Here is an 18,192-nt window from a genome sequence, read left to right as displayed (position 1 = left end):
TCGACTTGATGATCTTGAAGGTCTTTTCCAACCAAAATGATTCTATGATTCTAAAATCGCTTTCCTGCTTATCTCAGCTTACACAGTTCTACAAATGGCATTAGGTGACCCCACCTGCTCTGCCAGGTGATACAGCATCTCCTTGTACCCCACGGCTCCCTTATCACAGCATCAAATGGAGCTTTCTATACCCCCTCCCACTCTTTGCTTTCACCTGAAGTTGTCTGGCAGGGTATGAAATTGTTCCAAGACTAAAACATGGAGCTATCAAAGCGTCCAGCTGCTTCTATCTGTGTAACACAGGGAGAATTTTTATATTGCCTCTGTGATATACTAATTTAAAGATGAATGTGACCTTGGCAAATGAAAAAAAAAAAGATGCTGAACCAAACTTTGGCTGGGTCCTGACTTGATCTGATTCAAAGGAGGGAGTGAAGGGCTTCTGATTTTTTTTTTTTTTAAATTTATCTGCATTAGTAATTCAGCAAGGCCTTTACACATCACTGCTTTTTTATTAGTTACCTACAAATTGTAAAGAATTCTGGGCACAGTGCACACCAATTAATGCATCGGTGGATGAAAACTCAAGGAGTAGGGAGAACAGTGATGCTCTAGTGCTTCCGTCACGTTTGCTCTCCCAGCTCTGCTGGGGTAGCAAAATGTCATAATCTCCACCTTACACATGAGGAGCAGAGCCCAGTAAATGGCCATGTGCAGGTTAACTGGAATGAGTATCAAACCCAGATATCATGGGATTTGGGGGTTGGTGGGTGACTCGTGCTGTTCCACAGGTCAAGCTGGTGTTTGCTTGAGAACAAGATATGGTCAGACCGAGCAACCTGCCCAAGAGGGCTGGGAGTGCAGCCCCTGGTGACAGGTGGGTTGCATCTACCTCAAATCACAGGTAGTCCCTTAAGGACAGCCCGGGCCAGCTACCACAGCAGCAGCATCTCTGCACCTCACATGAAGACACAAAACTCCCAGATGGGTTGGAAATCTCATTTTTCTTGCATTTGCGTAGTGACTTTCTGTTAGCCTGGAAATCATAAGACAGATTTCTCTTGATACCAACAATGGAAGTTTTACCTTAGACCATAACATTTTCATAATCTGGGGAAGAAATAGAGCCTGCACTCTTTCGGGCTGCAAGTTATGAATTTATAGCCCTATAACAAAAATAACACCTTGCTGCATGTTCATGTAGCAATACAACAGCCTTCCCTTAAACAGCCCCTTAAACCCATTTCCCTTTGTGCCAAGTGCATGTTCTAAAAATCTAAGGAAAAAAGCCAAAACATCCTTCAGATATTCATAGAAGGAACGTTATCAATGAACTGGGTGCCATTTAAAGTACACTGCAGAAGAATTTGGTCTTTATTTGTCTCTTGACAAGCGTCTGCACTCAATTCCTCTTCTCTCCCCTTCTCTCTGTCTGGAAGGAAGATTAGATACGTCTAACATTTATATTCGACAGCCAAAAGGAGTGAGCTACATCCCCGGCCAATGTAAAACCACGTTGCTGCAGCAGCATCGGTGGCGTGAAGGGTGATATTACACTGATTTACCGTGGCTAGGGAATCAGACCTCCCTTTCCTCCCCAGCTGGAAGAGCAGCCTGCAAAATAAAAAATCACACATTGCAGCTGCTTTGGGAGATGCTGCACAGAATTTATCTAGCTAACAAAAAAAGAAAAAAAGAACCACCTCTGCAGAGGCTGGCGAGCATCCCTTTTAATACAGCAAATGCTGAGGGGCCCAGAGACAACCACTTGGACAGATATAACTTCCAGTTTATTAATAACAGGGGGACAGCAGTGGCTGCCAGGCTGTGGATGTCTCAGGCATACTGTAAATCTCCTGTTGTTAGGTGTTCCTGCTGCTCACCCCCATATGGCATAAATACAGCCTAATGTGACTGAATTAGATAGAAAAATGTTACCAATTACTCTCCTTACTTGGATTCCTTCGGCTTAGAGCCAGTGGGCTGAGCTGATGGGGAATCTGTCGCCGATGCTGGAGGGGAGAGAAAAAGCTTTATTTAAAAAAAGACGACCTCCTCTTTTTGTGTAGAACAGCAGGGTTTTTTTCTTGCCTTGAGATTTCTTGCCATTTCATTACTTTGTAGTTCAGATAAAACCTTCCCACCTTAATGAGGAACATTTTCCCCCATCTGTTTAAATGTTATAATAAATTGCAGTAGAGTGAAGGAAAGCTCCCAAAAATGAGCTGTAAAAAAAAGTTGCTGGAAACTGAGGGCAGGCTTTGCAGAGAAAGAGACAAGAGTTACAACCCAATTTATTTTGCCTTTCTGTTCAGGTTTCAGCTTTGGTCTCTTTACTTTACTGACTCTTTGGAAGGGCATATTCCCTTGGGTGTTTTACCTTCCCGGTTTGTGCTGGTGTGGCCGCACAAGGACAATGGGGCAGAGCAGACAGGGGCTGCCCTACTGTGGGAAGGTGTCGATGCTACAAGAATGGGGAAGAAACTGGGAATTTTGGCCCAAACACCTTGTACAGGGAGGTGAAGTGCCCTGGGGGTTTTCTGTCAGGGCAGCACTCTTCTCCTCCAGATTTGCATCGTTTCAGTGGCCACAGGCTGCATGTTTCCCTCTGCATGCAGAGCACAGCAGACCCGGGGTTTGTTGCAGCCCCCAGCTACGAGGTTAATGGTAAAGCTCAGCTCAAATGCTCTATCAGATAAACCAGCAATTAGACAACCTACTTCAGTGCAAACATCCCAAGTGGAGTTATTTCCAAGAATTTCCTTAGAATTACAGCTGGCGAGAGGGGTCAAGGACAGCAAAAAGAACTTTTTCAAATACATAGCAGATAAAACTAATACCAGAGGCAATGTAGGCCCACTGATGAATGAGGTGGGTGCCCTGGTGGCAGAAGATACAGAAAAGGCAGAATTACTGAATGCCTTCTTTGTCTCTGTCTACTCTGCTGGAGGCTGTCCTGGGGAGCCCCGTACCCCTGAGACCCCAGATGAAACCAGGTCAATGGAGGAGTTTGCTTTAGTTGATGAGGACTGGGTTAGGGAGCAATTAAGTAGTCTGGACATCCATAAATCCATGGGTCCAGATGGGATGCATCCGCGGGTGCGGAGGGAGCTGGCTGAAGTCATTGCTGGACCGCTCTCCATCATCTTTGCCAAGTCTTGGGAAACGGGAGAAGTGCCCGAGGATTGGAGGAAAGCAAATGTCACTGCAGTCTTCAAACAGGGCAAGAAGGAGAACCCGGGTAATTATAGACCGGTCAGCCTCACCTCTGTCCCTGGGAAAGTAATGGAACAGCTTATCCTTGGTGCCATCTCAAGGCATATCAAGGATAAGAGGGTTATTAGGGGCAGTCAGCATGGCTTTACCAAGGGTAAGTCATGCTTGACCAACCTCATAGCCTTTTATGAGAATATAACAAGGTGGATGGATAATGGCAGAGCGGTGGCTGTGGTCTACCTTGACTTCAGTAAAGCATTTGACACAGTCTCCCACAGCATCCTCACAGCTAAGTTGAGGAGGTGTGGTCTGGACAATAGAGTAGTGAGGTGGGTCACAAACTGGCTTAAGGAGAGAAGCCAGAGAGTGGTAGTCAATGGTGCGGTGTCTAGTTGGAGGGCAGTATCTAGTGGAGTGCCTCAGTACTGGGGCCAATATTATTCAATATATTCATTAATGATTTGGATGAGGGAACTGAGTGTACTATCAGCAAGTTTGCTGATGACACTAAGGTGGGAGGAGTGGCTGACACGCCAGAAGGCTGTGCTGCCATCCAGTGGGACCTGGACAGGCTGGAGAGTTGGGCAAGGAGTAACCTGATGAAATTTAACAAGGGAAAGTGTAGAGTCCTGCATCTGGGCAGGAACAACCCCAGGTTCCAGTATAGGTTGGGAAATTACATATTAGAGAACAGTGTAGGGGAAAGGGACCTGGGGGTGCTGGTGGACAACAGGATGACCATGAGCCAGCACTGTGCCCTTGTGGCCAGGAAGGCCAATGGCATCCTGGGGTGTATTACAAGGGGAGTGGTTAGTAGATTGAGAGGGGTTCTCCTTCCCCTCTACTCCGCCCTGGTGAGACCACATGTGGAATATTGTGTCCAGTTCTGGGCCCCTCAGTTCAAGAAGGACAGGGAACTGCTGGAAAGGGTCCAGCGCAGGGCAACAAAGATGATTAAGGGAGTGGAGCACCTCCCTCATGAGGAAAGGCTTAGGGAGCTGGGTCTCTTTAGTTTGGAGGAGACTGAGGGGTGACTTTATTAATGTTTATAAATATATAAAGGGTGAGTGCCACAAGGATGAAGCCAGGCTCTTCTCGGTGGCAAACAATGATAGGACAAGGGGTAATGGGATCAAGCTGGAACACAAGAGGTTCCATTTAAATTTGAGAAAAAACTTCTTCTCAGTTAGGGTGTCAGAGCACTGGAACAGGCTGCCCAGGGAGGTTGTGGAGTCTCCTTCTCCGGACACATTCAAAACCCATGTGGACATGTTCCTGTGCGACCTCACCTAGGCGTTCCTGCTCCAGCAGAGGGATTGGACTAGATGATCTTTTGAGGTCCCTTCCAATCCCAAACATACTGTGATACTGTGTGATACTGTGAAATCAGTGGGCACTGAGGGAGAGATTTAGGACAGGTGGATGCAGAAGGTCATGAGAGTGATGAGAGTCACCCATTGGCATTCAGAGGTCTGGGGAAAGAGCATGGAGATGGAGGCATTTGGGGAGGACAGTAGGGTGGCAGGGGAGGTGGTGGAAAAGAAAATATGGAAGAATAAGAGACATAAAAAAAAAAGAGAGGCATAGCAGTGGCAGGAAGCCAGAAAAAAACATTGAAATGAAGGTTACTGTTCAGATTACATAAGCCACTCTTATGAAAGACAAAAAACAGTGAAAAGATATTGAAAAAGGCCCAAGAAGCCCCATGATTCACTGTACTGTACAAATTCTTGAAGACATATTGAATGTTCACTCTAGGTCCCTAATGAAGCATTCCCATATTTGATTTTCCTTGTGCCTAAATACTAGCAGTCTACTGAAACAGGCTGAAAGAAACTTCATATTTCATCTGAATTTAGAATTGTGATGTGGGAATCCGACAAGCAATTTCCTAGGATAACACTGAGCAAGGTTTCTGCATGCATTTGATTCCAGTCCGTTGTGGCTGTTTCAGAACCTCAGCCTCTTGTTGGAGCAGATTTTTCCTCAAGGATGCAGCTCACGTGTATGCCTGCCAAGAATAGTTGATTTCCACATGGAAAGCTCTTCAAAAATAAACCTTATGTCTGCAAACATTTCTCGTTCTTGGGAGCTGCCAAATTTGCATCGAGAAAAATGCAAAAGTGAGCACAAAACACTACTGTGGCCAGCCCCCAAGGAGGACCAATGCCTGAATTCTCTATGAAACAGGCAACCTTTTACTTCAAGGATTAGCCTGGCTCGCTCATGCCAGCTGTGCATTTCTGGCTGTGCCAAAGCAGGCTGTGCTAGGGGCTCTTGTATAGCAGGTGGAATGCATGTTCATAGCGTATTCAAATGAGAAATACGTAAAAAGTCCAATCTTACCTCTAAACCCCTTATTTATACTGTCACCCTGTCCTACATACAGTCACTTGTAAGCAGAGGGTATGGGCTGTGTCACCACAGGCAGCCAGAACTGAAATGGGGTAAGTTCTTGCCATTCTTTAAAAAGTTTTTCCTTGTAATTTAGAAGGTTTCCCTTTCCATGGATTAACTACATTATTGTCCCTGCTATCTGCCTCTGGACATTGGCTGGATTGCTTAACAAGCTGTATAATATTATTAAAAGCAGGGTATATATGTAGATATAAATAAAAGTAAATATAACTTGAGATATCTAATAAGAAATAGAATTGTCTAATGTTAATTTGCTACCATTTACATGCAACAGAACAACTCTGCTCCAGACAAAACTAATCACAGTGTTTGGACTCTGAACATCTTAGAAATTCAGAAGTGCTGCCTAAAATGCATGTGTGGGTTTTCTGGTCACGCTCTGTCCTGGCTTCATTCTGCTCCTGTTTAAATTACTGGTGAAATCCCATTTTTTCCATCCAGGGCACTTAGACTAGCACCTTGCATTTGTGATGAGCTCTCCGCTTGGGATTCAGGTTTGGGTGCTGGTTCTCCTTACCATGCTCTCACAGCTCAAAATCTTTGCCCCAAACATGGTACAAAACAGCCCAGTGTTCCACACAACTTCAGCCCTCACTGGCAGGCAGGAAAGGGCAGGCACGTGTTGGTCCTCAAAATCCATCACCATTTTAGGTGCCCATGCACGGCACTCGTATTTACCATATGCAAACAGAAACGTAGAAAAGATAAAGGTCAGCTGTCTTATTCTGCCTCCTTCTCTCTAGCTGATTGCTGAAGAATACCTGTTATTAGCTTATCTTTCCTTGAAATTTCTTCAGAGGTCTTCCTGCAAAATACTTTGGTATTTTTGCTCTGCTTTGTGGGAAAGGATGAGGACGCTCCTTCAGGCTCTGCATCCTGGACAAGCTCTGTGCTGTTTTTCCTGGTTGTCTCTTTGCTGAAGCGAGCAAGATCAGTCTGCTTAATATAATCTTCAATTCTTTGCTTATTGAAAGATTCTTTAGAAGTCTTGTACTTCTTTTCCAGCCTTTTCACATTCTCCACTGTGAGAGCAGAGCCTGAATCTGATGGACCGGTCCCAAGGGGAAATATTTTTGGTTGGGACTGGTTACTGCCAGACTCTGACAGCTTGCGTGCATTAGACATATCTGCAATGCATTAAGGAGATGAGAATCCTCAGCAACAGGCAAAGTCAATTCATCATTCTGGTAACAAAGAAGGAAAGAAAAGAGAAATCCCATTAGTCATTTAGTCCTGACGGGCATATTGATTGATGTAGTTAAAATGTTCACACTAAGATAACCTTATTAGACTGAAAATCACTTTCTTTTTGAGAGGATCTACTAGGCTCCAATTCAACAAAGCACTTAAACAAATACCCGATATTAAGGATATGCCCAAGTCCCACTCGTAGGATTCTCTTAAATAGGTTTCACCTAACACTTAAACGCCAAAGCTTAAGACAGCTAAAAAACCCTGCATAATGCCTATCTGCACTCAGATAGGCCCAAAGCTGAGCAGCCAAATACCTTGCACAGTAACACACAATGGGACCCTCATCCCCACTAAGGCTGTAAAGATTGTATCACTGATTTCATTATTAACCCAGTTTGCTCTGGCTGTAAAACACTGTAGAGATGAAACTTAGCGTATGCAGGTTGAAACAGAGTGCACTTCGTATTCATTACTAGTACTCAGACAAATGATTTTGGACATTTGTGGTGCACGCTGATGAAGAAAAAAATGAAAATGTACAGTGGAATCTATTGAATCTGTTTAACTGGACCTGCTTGATGGCCATCTGACCATGTCAATTAAATAAAGACAAACAAAAGCAGCTCTCAAAGGACTTGCAGTGAATAAAACCAGGGTAAATACCATATGATTTTTGTTATTGCATTAATCTGTATAGTTGTGTGTCTAAAACATAAAATAGCCATAAAAAGCCACTCGCCCTCCTGTTTGCAGTATCTGGTTAATTGCGTCTGCATCTTCCCTTCCTCCACTCAGTCTGTTTAATGTCAAAAGAGAAAGGAGGGAAAAATAATAAGGTTAGTTTGGCAGAACTAGTGCTTCACAACCTCCTCTTACGCTGACAGTTCCTATTGGGCAAGATGCTCTTCTGCTCTGATTGACTGCAAAATGAGACAGTTGATTCCAGATGTTTTACTGATGCAAGAGGCCCCAAATCTTCTTGACACCCACCATGGGTGTCAGCTTGGGTGCACTCATAGATTGTGTCCAGACTACACGGTCCTCTCTGTCCACACAGGCAGAGTGGTCCCTGTCAGTTGTGGGAGCCCACAGACACAAACATACACGGGCACTGCAGATGCACAGGGGACCTAGGGCTACAAAGATTATGAGGGGTCTGGAGCATCTTTCTTATGAGGAAAGACTGAGAGAGCTGGGTCTGTTTAGCCTGGAGAAGGCTGAGAGGGAATCCTATCAATGCTTATAAATATCTGAAGGGCTGGTGTCAAGAGGATGGGACCAGAATCTTTTCAGGGGTGCCCAAGGATAGGGTGAGGGGCAATGGGCACAGACTGAAGCACAGGAGGTTCCATCTGAATATGAGGAGAAACTTCTTTACTTTGAGGGTGCCAGAGCACTGGAACAGGCTGCCCAGACAGGTTGTGGAATCTCCTCTGGAGACATTAAAAACCCACCTGGACGCATTCCTGTGTGATCTGCTCTGGTGAACTTGCTTTAGCGGGTGGGTTGGACTAGGTGATCTCCAGAGGTCCCTTACAACCCCAGCCAGTCTGTGAAGTCCTCTCAGTGGGACATGCTCATTGCCTCTAGGTTGGACTTCTCTGGTGGGACAATTACTGAGAACAGAGTAGGCAAACGCCAAGCAGGAGTGGCACAGCACTATCCATGGTGTAGATACTGAGCAGGCAAGGTCCCAGCTGGCACTGTTTCTGTGGTACTCAGGTAGTGGTCATCCACTACAACTTGTTGGGTTCTAAAGACCATAGGTCTGAGACCTGGTGGTTAGTGCATTTTAATCCACAAAGCTGATCTACTTTAGTTTCTCAATACAAATGCCTGGCAAAACCAACTCAAGGACTATAGAGAAGCACACATATAGGGTATCAGTACTTTTATCTTTGTCAATTTAATTTATAAATCTCACTAAAAGAAATCACTGAGCAGGTCTGGCAAAAGTTGTATTCCCTAATTCTATATCGATTCACTTTAAGGACTATCTTTAATGCTCTCTTTATCCTTCTCCCAGGACAATATTTTTCAGTTCTTTGAAACCTTTCTTCTGATCCAGGACTTGTGAAAACCAATACCAGTGTCCCAGAGAAACCCCAAATGTTTCTCTTTTACTACTGTTTAGTCTGGGCTAGCTGTCTACATCTGATTTTAAAGCATCTAGGCCCCTCCTCAAAGCAAATGAACTAGATCAGGGGCCTTGGGCTCTTGCCCAGTCAAATTTTAAATATCTCCAAAGACTGAGATCCTACAGCCTTTCTGGCCCAAGTATTTAGCTACCCTGATACTGAATTTTTTTTTGGCAATATTTAATTAGTTTTTCTCATTTGTGTCCAATGTGTGTCCATTGTCCCTTTTACAGCTGCAACAGCTTTGAGAAGGGTCTGACTACCTTCTCTTGACCCTCTCATTTGTCATCTATCGGCAGCAATGAGTTGTCCCTGAGCCTTTTTTCCTCCAGGCTGAACAGTTCCAGATCTCTCAGCCTCCTTTTATGCAGATAAGCTCCAGACTCTACATGTCTTGTTGACCCTTTGCTCCTGTATATCCATGTCTCTTGTACTGGGGAGCCCCAAACTGGACATAGCACTCCAGATGTGCCTCACCAGTGCCAAGCAGAGGGTAATAATCATATCCCTCCACCCATGGTTTGGAAGTCCAGTCTCACTTGGCCGTTTTGGTTGCTGCTTCCTCCAACCCAGTGTCTCCTTCTTGCCCTGCTCTCACTACCTGCAACCCTGGATTTTAGTAGGGCTAACTTGGGCCTTTTCAAGCAATTGCTGGGGGAAATCCCATGGGCAAGACTGCTTGAAGGAAAAGGGGCCCAAGATAGCTGGATTGCATTCAGAGATTGCTTCTTCCACGCTCAGGATCAGAGCATCCCCACACGTAGGAAGTCAAGGAGGGGAGCCAGGAGGCCTGCGTGGTTGAATAGGGATCTGTTGGGTATGCTCAAGCAGAAGAGGAGAGTTTACAGGTCATGGAAGCAGGGGCTGGCCACTTGGGAAGAATATAAGGCTGCTGTTAGAGGATGTAGGAAGGCAGCTAGGATAGCCAAGGCCTCCTTAGAATTACAGCTGGCGAGGGAGGTCAAGGACAGCAAAAAGAACTTTTTCAAATACATAGCGGATAAAACTAATACCAGAGGCAATGTAGGCCCACTGATGAATGGGGTGGGTGCCCTGGTGGCAGAAGATACAGGGAAGGCAGAATTACTGAATGCCTTCTTTGTCTTTGTCTACTCTGCTGGAGGCTGTCCTGGGGAGTCCTGTATCCCTGAGACCCCGGATGAAGCCAGGTCAACGGAGGAGTTTGCTTGAGTCGATGAGGACTGGGTTAGGGAGCAATTAAATACTCTAGACATCCATAAATCCATGGGTCCAGATGGGATGCATCCGCGGGTGCGGAGGGAGCTGGCTGAAGTCATTGCTGGACCACTCTCCATCATCTTTGCCAAGTCTTGGGAAACGGGGGTGGTGCCCGAGGATTGGAGGAAAGCAAATGTCACTGCAGTCTTCAAAAAGGGCAAGAAGGAGGACCCGGGTAATTATAGACCAGTCAGCTTCACCTCTGTCCCTTGGAAAGTAATGGAACAGCTTATCCTTGGTGCCATCTCAAGACATATCAAGGATGAGAGGGTTATTAGGGGCAGTCAGCATGGCTTTACCAAGGGTAAGTCATGCTTGACCAACCTCATAGCCTTTTATGAGAATGTAACAAGGTGGACAGATGATGGCAGAGCGGTGGATGTGGTCTACCTTGACTTCAGTAAAGCCTTTGACACAGTCTCCCACAGCATCCTCACAGCTAAGTTGAGGAGGTGTGGTCTGGACAATAGAGTAGTGAGGTGGGTCACAAACTGGCTTAAGGAGAGAAGCCAGAGAGTGGTAGTCAATGGTGCGGAGTCTAGTTGGAGGGCAGTATCTAGTGGAGTGCCTCAGGGGCCAGTACTGGGGCCAATATTATTCAATATATTCATTAATGATTTAGATGAGTGAATAGAGTGTACTATCAGCAAGTTTGCTGATGACACCAAGCTGGGAGGAGTGGCTGACACGCCAGAAGGCTGTGCTGCCATCCAGTGGGACCTGGACAGGCTGGAGAGTTGGGCGGGGAATAACCTAATGAAGTTTAACAAGGGAAAGTGTAGAGTCCTGCATCTGGGCAGGAACAACCCCAGGTTCCAGTATAGGTTGGGAAATTACATATTAGAGAGCAGTGTTGGGGAAAGGGACCTGTGGGTCCTGGTGGACAACAGGATGACCATGAGCCAGCACTGTGCCCTTGTGGCCAGGAAGGCCAATGGTGTCCTTGGGTCTATTACAAGGGGAGTGGTTAGTAGATCGAGAGAGGTTCTCCTTCCCCTCTACTCCGCCCTGGTGAGACCACATGTGGAATATTATGTCCAGTTCTGGGCCTCTCAGTTCAAGAAGAACAGGGAACTGCTGGAGAGGATCCAGCGTAGGGCAACGAAGATGATTAAGGGAGTGGAGCATCTCCCTTATGAGGAAAGGCTTAGGGAGCTGGGTCTCTTTAGTTTGGAGAAGAGGAGACTGAGGGGTGACCTTATTAATGTTTATAAATATATAAAGGGTGAGTGCCACGAGGATGGAGCCAGGCTCTTCTCGGTGGCAAACAATGATAGGACAAGGGGTAATGGGATCAAGCTGGAACACAAGAGGTTCCACTTAAATTTGAGAAAAAACTTCTTCTCAGTGAGGGTGCCAGAGCACTGGAACAGGCTGCCCAGGGAGGTTGTGGAGTCTCCTTCTCTGGAGACATTCAAAACCCGCCTGGACATGTTCCTGTGCGACCTCACCTAGGCGTTCCTGCTCCAGCAGAGGGATTGGACTAGATGATCTTTTGAGGTCCCTTCCAATCCCAAACATACTGTGATACTGTGATACCTATAATTGGCATTTGACTTGGATTGCAAAGCTCAGAGACTACTCTGGGGAAAGCCAGTCCCATTTTCACAATATCTGCATGGCAGGGGCTGTTCTGGCCCTGTGTCCATGTACGGTGCTTCTCTTCACCTTTGGCCAGATGCCACGTTTCTCCTAGGTATGTGCCCATGCACAGTCACTTCTTAAAACTGGCTGCCATGCTTGAACTCTTCCTGCTTCATGAATGTTTTAAAAGATATTTTATAGTGTGCTCTTAACAAGGTTTTCTAAAAATTTTCTCTTGCAACCTTGAAAATGGGAAATTTGAACTAATAGAAACACAACTGAAAAGAGTACTTTTCAAACCCAGGGGAAGTGCGGGAGCCATGGACACGCAGGCTTAGCTCACCTACCTGGCTCCACACTGCAGCAATGTTTCGTGACAGGATCTCATCCTTAATGTAGATCTTCTCTGTGTTGCCTTGTCATTCTTGTTTTCCTGACTTCCCCCCTAAAACAGAAGAGAAACATCAGCTTATACACCAAGTGGTGGAAAGTATTTTCAAATGGACTTTCCTGTTCTCCTTCTGCTGCTCCACACAAAACCATATAGCTGACCTAATGGGAATCATATATGAAGAGAGTAAAGCCTTCAGGACTGACAGCCTCTGGCTCTGTGCTCATACTGCACCTGTCAGCCTGAGCTTTGATGCTCATCAGGATGATCCTACTGAGTCATATGAATCACAGTAACTTTTAGAGGACCCTCTCCTTGCACTTGGCACATCAAAGCTGCACAACTAACGGATCTGCAGTTTCTCACAATTTGAATAAACACAGTACTTGAATGTTCATGTTGAACTTTTCCAGGAAACTGAAGAGGATCAAATTAAGCGTTTTATTGAATTCTAAATAGGGTGGGATTTTTTTTTTGTTTGCATGCTTGCTTTCATCAAAAGAAATGTTCAAAACAAAAAGCCCATGGCAAATTAGAGGGATGAAGTGCCATATTTTGAAAGTGCCAAAATTAAAGATTTCTGCTTTGGAAGTTTGCCTTCCCCTCCCCATCACGAGCCATTCTAGGATTTTGATACCAAACCATCACATTTTTCACTTGACCTGACATGTACTTTTGTTACAAAGCCCAATCTTTTTAGCAAAACGTGAATAAACGTTTTGCTAATCTGGCCAGATAGGGTTGCCACAGAAAGAAGAGTGCTCTTGCTTTTGTAAGCTCATAGATCATGGGTACAAGTATTAAACAGAAAAATCAGCCATATGAAATGACAGGCTTAAAAATCTGATAGACAATGGTGAACTACCCATTATAATGTCGCAGGAGATTGCCCAGTAAGTATTCAAAGACATCTGCAGCACAGCAACACATCTTCTCCAATGCCATATCTCTCCCTGACATCAGAGCTCACCATAAAAAGCAAGTGAAATCAAAGCAACATTTATTGGCTATTTCCTCTGTGAAGCTTCACTTTCTCTATAGCTCTTCTGTTCTCATAATAATATGCTGAAATCTCGTCAGAATATTTGAATCTTAGAGAAACAAAACACAGCTGAAGGAGCTGGAAGGCGAAGGGCTCGCAGAGGCAATTTCCTCTGATTCACTGGGAGACAAAGGCAGAGTGATGACTGTGTTCATGTTAATAACAGTGGAATTGCCTCCCTGGTGCCATTACCTCCATTTTTCTTTGGCTCTTGCTGTCATGGCTCATCTCTCAGCTGCCCACTCCTCCACTCTCAGCCACAGCTGGGCTGGACGTGTCCATGGGAGGTCACGGCAGGACCTCCTGCTGTCCCCATCTTGGGTCACTGCCCTGAGATCAGTGAAACCGGTGAGCTGAGCTTTCCGAACCCATGTGTGTATTCCCATCACAGTTGCCTGCTTCTCCATCAAAACCTTGTTTTCCTTACTCTGAGCTCTCCCATCATTCCCCATTAAAAATCGAGCTGAATTCACCATTTCCATGACCATGTCACTTGTGTTGAGGTCCCCCACTGGATGCAAGGATGGCCAGGAAAACATGGGCAAGCTCTTTCATTGAGAGTGGCTGGTGGCACCCAGCATCCCCAGCAACTCCCCTGGGTGCTGCAAACACAGGGTCAGAGAGGGCACCTTCCCCATGGGATTGTCCCAGGAGAAATGGTAATATTTGCACAGTTGTAACTCCCTAGGCGGCAGCAGAAGTCAGAGTGCAATGCATCAAATGAGGACTAAACTACACACCGTACTGCAAAATGTCAGCTAAATTAATTCCAGCTGTAAGCTCCCTGCACATATCCCAAAAGGTAGAATAGTGCTATGTACACAAAGCTAGAGAGACTTGCCTACACAGACATTGCAGGGGAATTTCCACACCGCAATGGGTCTGAAGAGAATCCTACATAAACATGAGTTTAGTCAGCCTCCACTTTCCTTTGTTATCTTCAAAGTATTTGTGCTTGTAGAGGGAATCTGTCCCTCTAAGCAACCCTTGCATGATCCTGCGGGATTTATAATCTCCTGCTCTGTAGTCCACTGCAATAAAAAGCATCTGATAGTGCTTCTGCTTTGTTTAGATGTGACTTTGCAGTGGGACCTTACAATGCAATATCTGATCTCAGGAGCCTTCAGACCCACAGCCCAGGAGGGACTGAGGCCCCAGTGAAGCACGCCTGTCACTGTTTTGTTGGAGCAGATGGGTCTACTGACACCACGGGTGCTGTGATGCACAGATCTACAGCTTAATACCACTCACTAAGGGCAGCGAGGGCTGGTGGGAGCCTACCTTTCCTTAAATGCTAAAGAAGCAGCTATATGCGTGTTTAGATGCAGATACATATACGTATCTATTTACACCTCCAAGGAGAGTAGTTGACTACTTTCCTAACAGTGTGACCATTATGCGCACTACTATGTTATACGTATTATATATATAACATAATATTTTATATATATACATATATATATATATATAAGATTTATGGGCTTTAATTGCAGAGGAAGCCCATTCAAAACAAGCAGGATGTTTCCCCTATTTCTGCCACTGCAGCTGTGTCCAGGCTAGGTCTCCAAATTTCAAGTTGTAACCACTACTCTTGTAGAGAAAAAAATCTAAAAAATCTCCTAAAATAACTCTGTTTCTGCACTTTGCACTTTCAAAGACATTTGGAGAACAATTGGTCATTATAAATCACACAGAAGACTCTTGAGTGGTGTCCTGCTGTGCAGCCCTTATACTTATCACATCCCACCAGCCCCACAAACACCAGCAGAGTCAGTAATACTCATCTCAGCAGCACCCTCCAGTTTGAAGCACTCCATCTGAAAGCCTGGATCTCACCAAAGCAGCAATATCAACTCTGACTGAGTGGCTGCCTCCCTCTCTATGGCCCTTAACACACATACAGGAAATACAGAAGAATATGGCAAATATATAGTGATCCAAGTCCTGATGAGTTCACTCAGCCTCAAGGTTATAAAGACTATGCTGTGTCTGCAGGTGTATGGATGAGAACCAGCTGCCTCTGCTTGCGGCCGCTGACACCTGCAAATTAAGAGTTAAAAACATTTATTCTGGTAAATCAGAAAAGTTACTTCTCTTCCCCTGCATTTGTAATATGCTGGCATAAGATGCATGCTTAGGAGTGACATGCAGAACCAAACATCAACATCTAGTGCTGGGATTTTAAAATTAACCTGGTTTTAGCAGATCTCATTGTCTGGGCCATGGAGCAGACAGGAAACATGCCCTACTCACAGCTACAGTCCATAAATATTCTTCAGAAAGCCTGGCTCTTCAACAGTATAGCAATTACATGACACAGTAAACCAAAGCTGTTCAAGCTGTAAATCACAGTTATCAGCATGTGTTCTGGGATTTGTGTCATGAGAGAGAAGAAATAAACTGAAGTTAGATTGTCTGAAAACACAGAAACTCCGATTAACTCTGCCAGTGGTTCTGGCTCTTCCCTGCTCTGGAAGTGGAAAGGACTCATCCGATGGTGCTGCTGGAGCTTTACTGTGTTTGGCTGTGGGTAACACAGAGCTGAAGTCACTGCTGGATGCGATTTTGATTTCTGACAATGCAGCAAGCTGCAGGTGGAAACACTTTGTGCTCGTTTCAGCATGCAGGACCTGATCCTCTCATCCGTGCAAAGGTCCCTCAGCCGGACAGTCCCTCCTGCTTCATGCCCAGCAGTGCAAGAAGGAAGCCCAGGCACTGCTGCCTTTCACCCTGCGCTCTGCAGAAGCCAAATATTTTCGTAGAGATCAAAACAGCTTTTCTTACACGTGGCAAATAATGCATAACTAATCCATTAGCCACTAAACACAGAGCTAAAGGTTGTTGTCTTGATACACCCAGTGAAATGCCAGTGGTGTAAATTTGCAGCAGTACTGAGTAACTACCGTTACTGTAGGTTTAGAGCACAATAAATCACAGAATCATGGGCAGTCACACTGAGAAAGAGCTAGGAAGCTCTCCCATGTCCCTTCCTTCCTCTGAAGGAATAAACTGTACTTCTGTTCAGCTGACCCTCTTTTTCTGTGCTGCTCCCTCTAAAGCATGCATCCAGAAATGAAAATATTATGGCAAATCCCAGGAAAAAATACATATATTCGTGGAGATGTCTATCAGAACTCCAAGTTCTGAAGTAGGAATTTATGACAGCATAATCAGAAAAAAAAAATAAAAAGAAAAAGAGATAAACAAATGTGAACATTATTTATGAATGGAAAACAGAGAGTGACTAAAGAAGCCAAGAGGTAATGCTGTCAGCACTGACCCTGCTGAGGTGCTGTCCTACCAAATGCCCTTAAAACCACTCTCCTGCCTGCTATCCATAGACAACTCATCAAGAAGTCGCCTTCAAGACTGTACTGACTCCATATGCCATTTGTAGGGTCTGCCAACCCCAGGGTCTGCACCAGTGCCCTGGGACAGGGGCAGAGGGGGACAGTGACTCCAGCTCATACCAGGATCAGCTCAACAGATTTTGGAGAAAGAAAGGTGTGGGGTTTTTTGTTTGTTTGTTTGCTTCTTAGTTAAGGTATGCTATAATATGGTCTGGCCAACTATTACTCCTACCTTTCCGGGAAGTCTGACTTCAGGGAGGGCTGAGGGGTGGGAGTGTTGACTCCATATCTCTCCCTGTCTCATCACTCACCCTTGTGTTTCCACCCCTGTCTGCTGCAGTGAAGGAGACAACCCTCATTACACCCTGCAGCTTTCTCTTCTTCCCTCCATAAGCCCCTTAAAGTGCTGGGGTTTTACATGCAGGCATTTAGTTTTCATCTCCCAGGTGAAAGGGAAAATGGGGGAGGAGAGCAACAAAAATGGGAGCAACAAGTAAACACAGAAAAAGTTGTAAAGCAGCATCTGACAGCTACAATGTGTTTCTAAAAATGGTCCCCCACCAATAAAACTCCAGACAGGCATCCTGGGACAGGCTTACCTCTCTCCAGGAGAGTGGGGGAGGAAATTAACCTTCCGAGCCCCACTGCTTAGGACACCCTCTTGGTGTTCAGTGGTCCTGAGGGCTGATGGACCTCGTCCCCTTGTCCCATTGTCTCCTCGTTCTGTCTGTCCACTGGTGTCATGGTTCCCAGGGCCGTAGCAACAGGGCAGGCAGGGAGATGGGGGCTCCTGCCAGCTTGCAACCCTCCCTGAAAATTTCATCAGGGCTGCAGGAACCTGGCACAGGGACGGGGGATGGAGGGGACTGGGACTTGCTGTGGTAGAGGTTGTGTGAGACCATGTCCAGAGGGGCTGCCCAGCTGTCTGGAAGTGAGATGCTGACCTGCGAGCTTGTTAAAACGAAAGATCATTACCACCATCACCTAAGACATCTTGCCCCAGGCAAGCCCTGAGAGGAGGCAGATGAATTGCTTTTGTGTGTTTCTCCATCAGAAGAGCCCGGGCAACTCATGCTTGGACCCATCCATCTCAGTCACGGTGGACCCTTTCCACCTGAGGGCTCCCTCACTGGTGTTTTTCTGCCCTGTGCTGCATCCTGAGCCCCTCTCTGGCACCAGCTGTACTCACCATCCCCACACACCATCATCCTTGTCCCATCCAGCTACTAGTGCCAGGGCACAGGGTGAATTTGTGACCCTTGCTGTCCTCAAAAAGGGGTCTCCAGCTTGGTGGGTTTTAGGTCTTTTATAGATATGCCTTTCTCTCCTCCCATCCAGAGGTGAAATAAAATTTCTTGTTATTCTGGCAGCTGAGTGTCTGAGCTGAAAGTACTTGGGATCCTGGAGAAGTTGCAAAGGCAAATGACTCAGACAAAAACTTCTTGTTCATTTCTTACAGAGATTTCTTGAAAGCAAGGTCAGGTTTAAAGGGAGGGCTTGCTAAAGTCCAGCTGTGAGGTGTACCCATATCATCAGGAAGTTTGTGGCCCCATCTCTGCTCCCTCCAGCTTTGTTTTACCCTTTGCAACCAGTTCCTTTGAACCCCTCCACCAGACTCTG

The 18,192-nt window shown here is 45.7% G+C and overlaps 1 protein-coding gene across 1 annotated transcript in view; it reads right to left on the bottom strand.

Annotated features, from left to right (window-relative positions):
* ERICH6B (glutamate rich 6B) overlaps nucleotides 1-17,799 on the bottom strand; it is a 38,838-nt gene extending 21,039 nt beyond the window's left edge. Inside the window, exons 1-4 of the mRNA XM_021286794.2 lie at nucleotides 17,172-17,799; nucleotides 12,137-12,234; nucleotides 6,396-6,818; nucleotides 1,955-2,012 (exon numbers count right to left, since the gene is read on the bottom strand). Coding sequence (XP_021142469.2) covers nucleotides 1,955-2,012; nucleotides 6,396-6,759 — 422 coding nt within the window. The 5' untranslated portion in view covers nucleotides 6,760-6,818; nucleotides 12,137-12,234; nucleotides 17,172-17,799. The remainder of the gene's footprint in view (nucleotides 1-1,954; nucleotides 2,013-6,395; nucleotides 6,819-12,136; nucleotides 12,235-17,171) is intronic.
* Between the last annotated feature and the right edge of the window lie 393 nt (nucleotides 17,800-18,192).

Source organism: Columba livia, chromosome 1, assembly GCF_036013475.1.
Source record: "Columba livia isolate bColLiv1 breed racing homer chromosome 1, bColLiv1.pat.W.v2, whole genome shotgun sequence".
Taxonomy (NCBI): domain Eukaryota; kingdom Metazoa; phylum Chordata; class Aves; order Columbiformes; family Columbidae; genus Columba; species Columba livia.
Note: the sequence above shows the minus strand (reverse complement) of the source record. Positions and strands in the feature narration are given on the sequence as shown.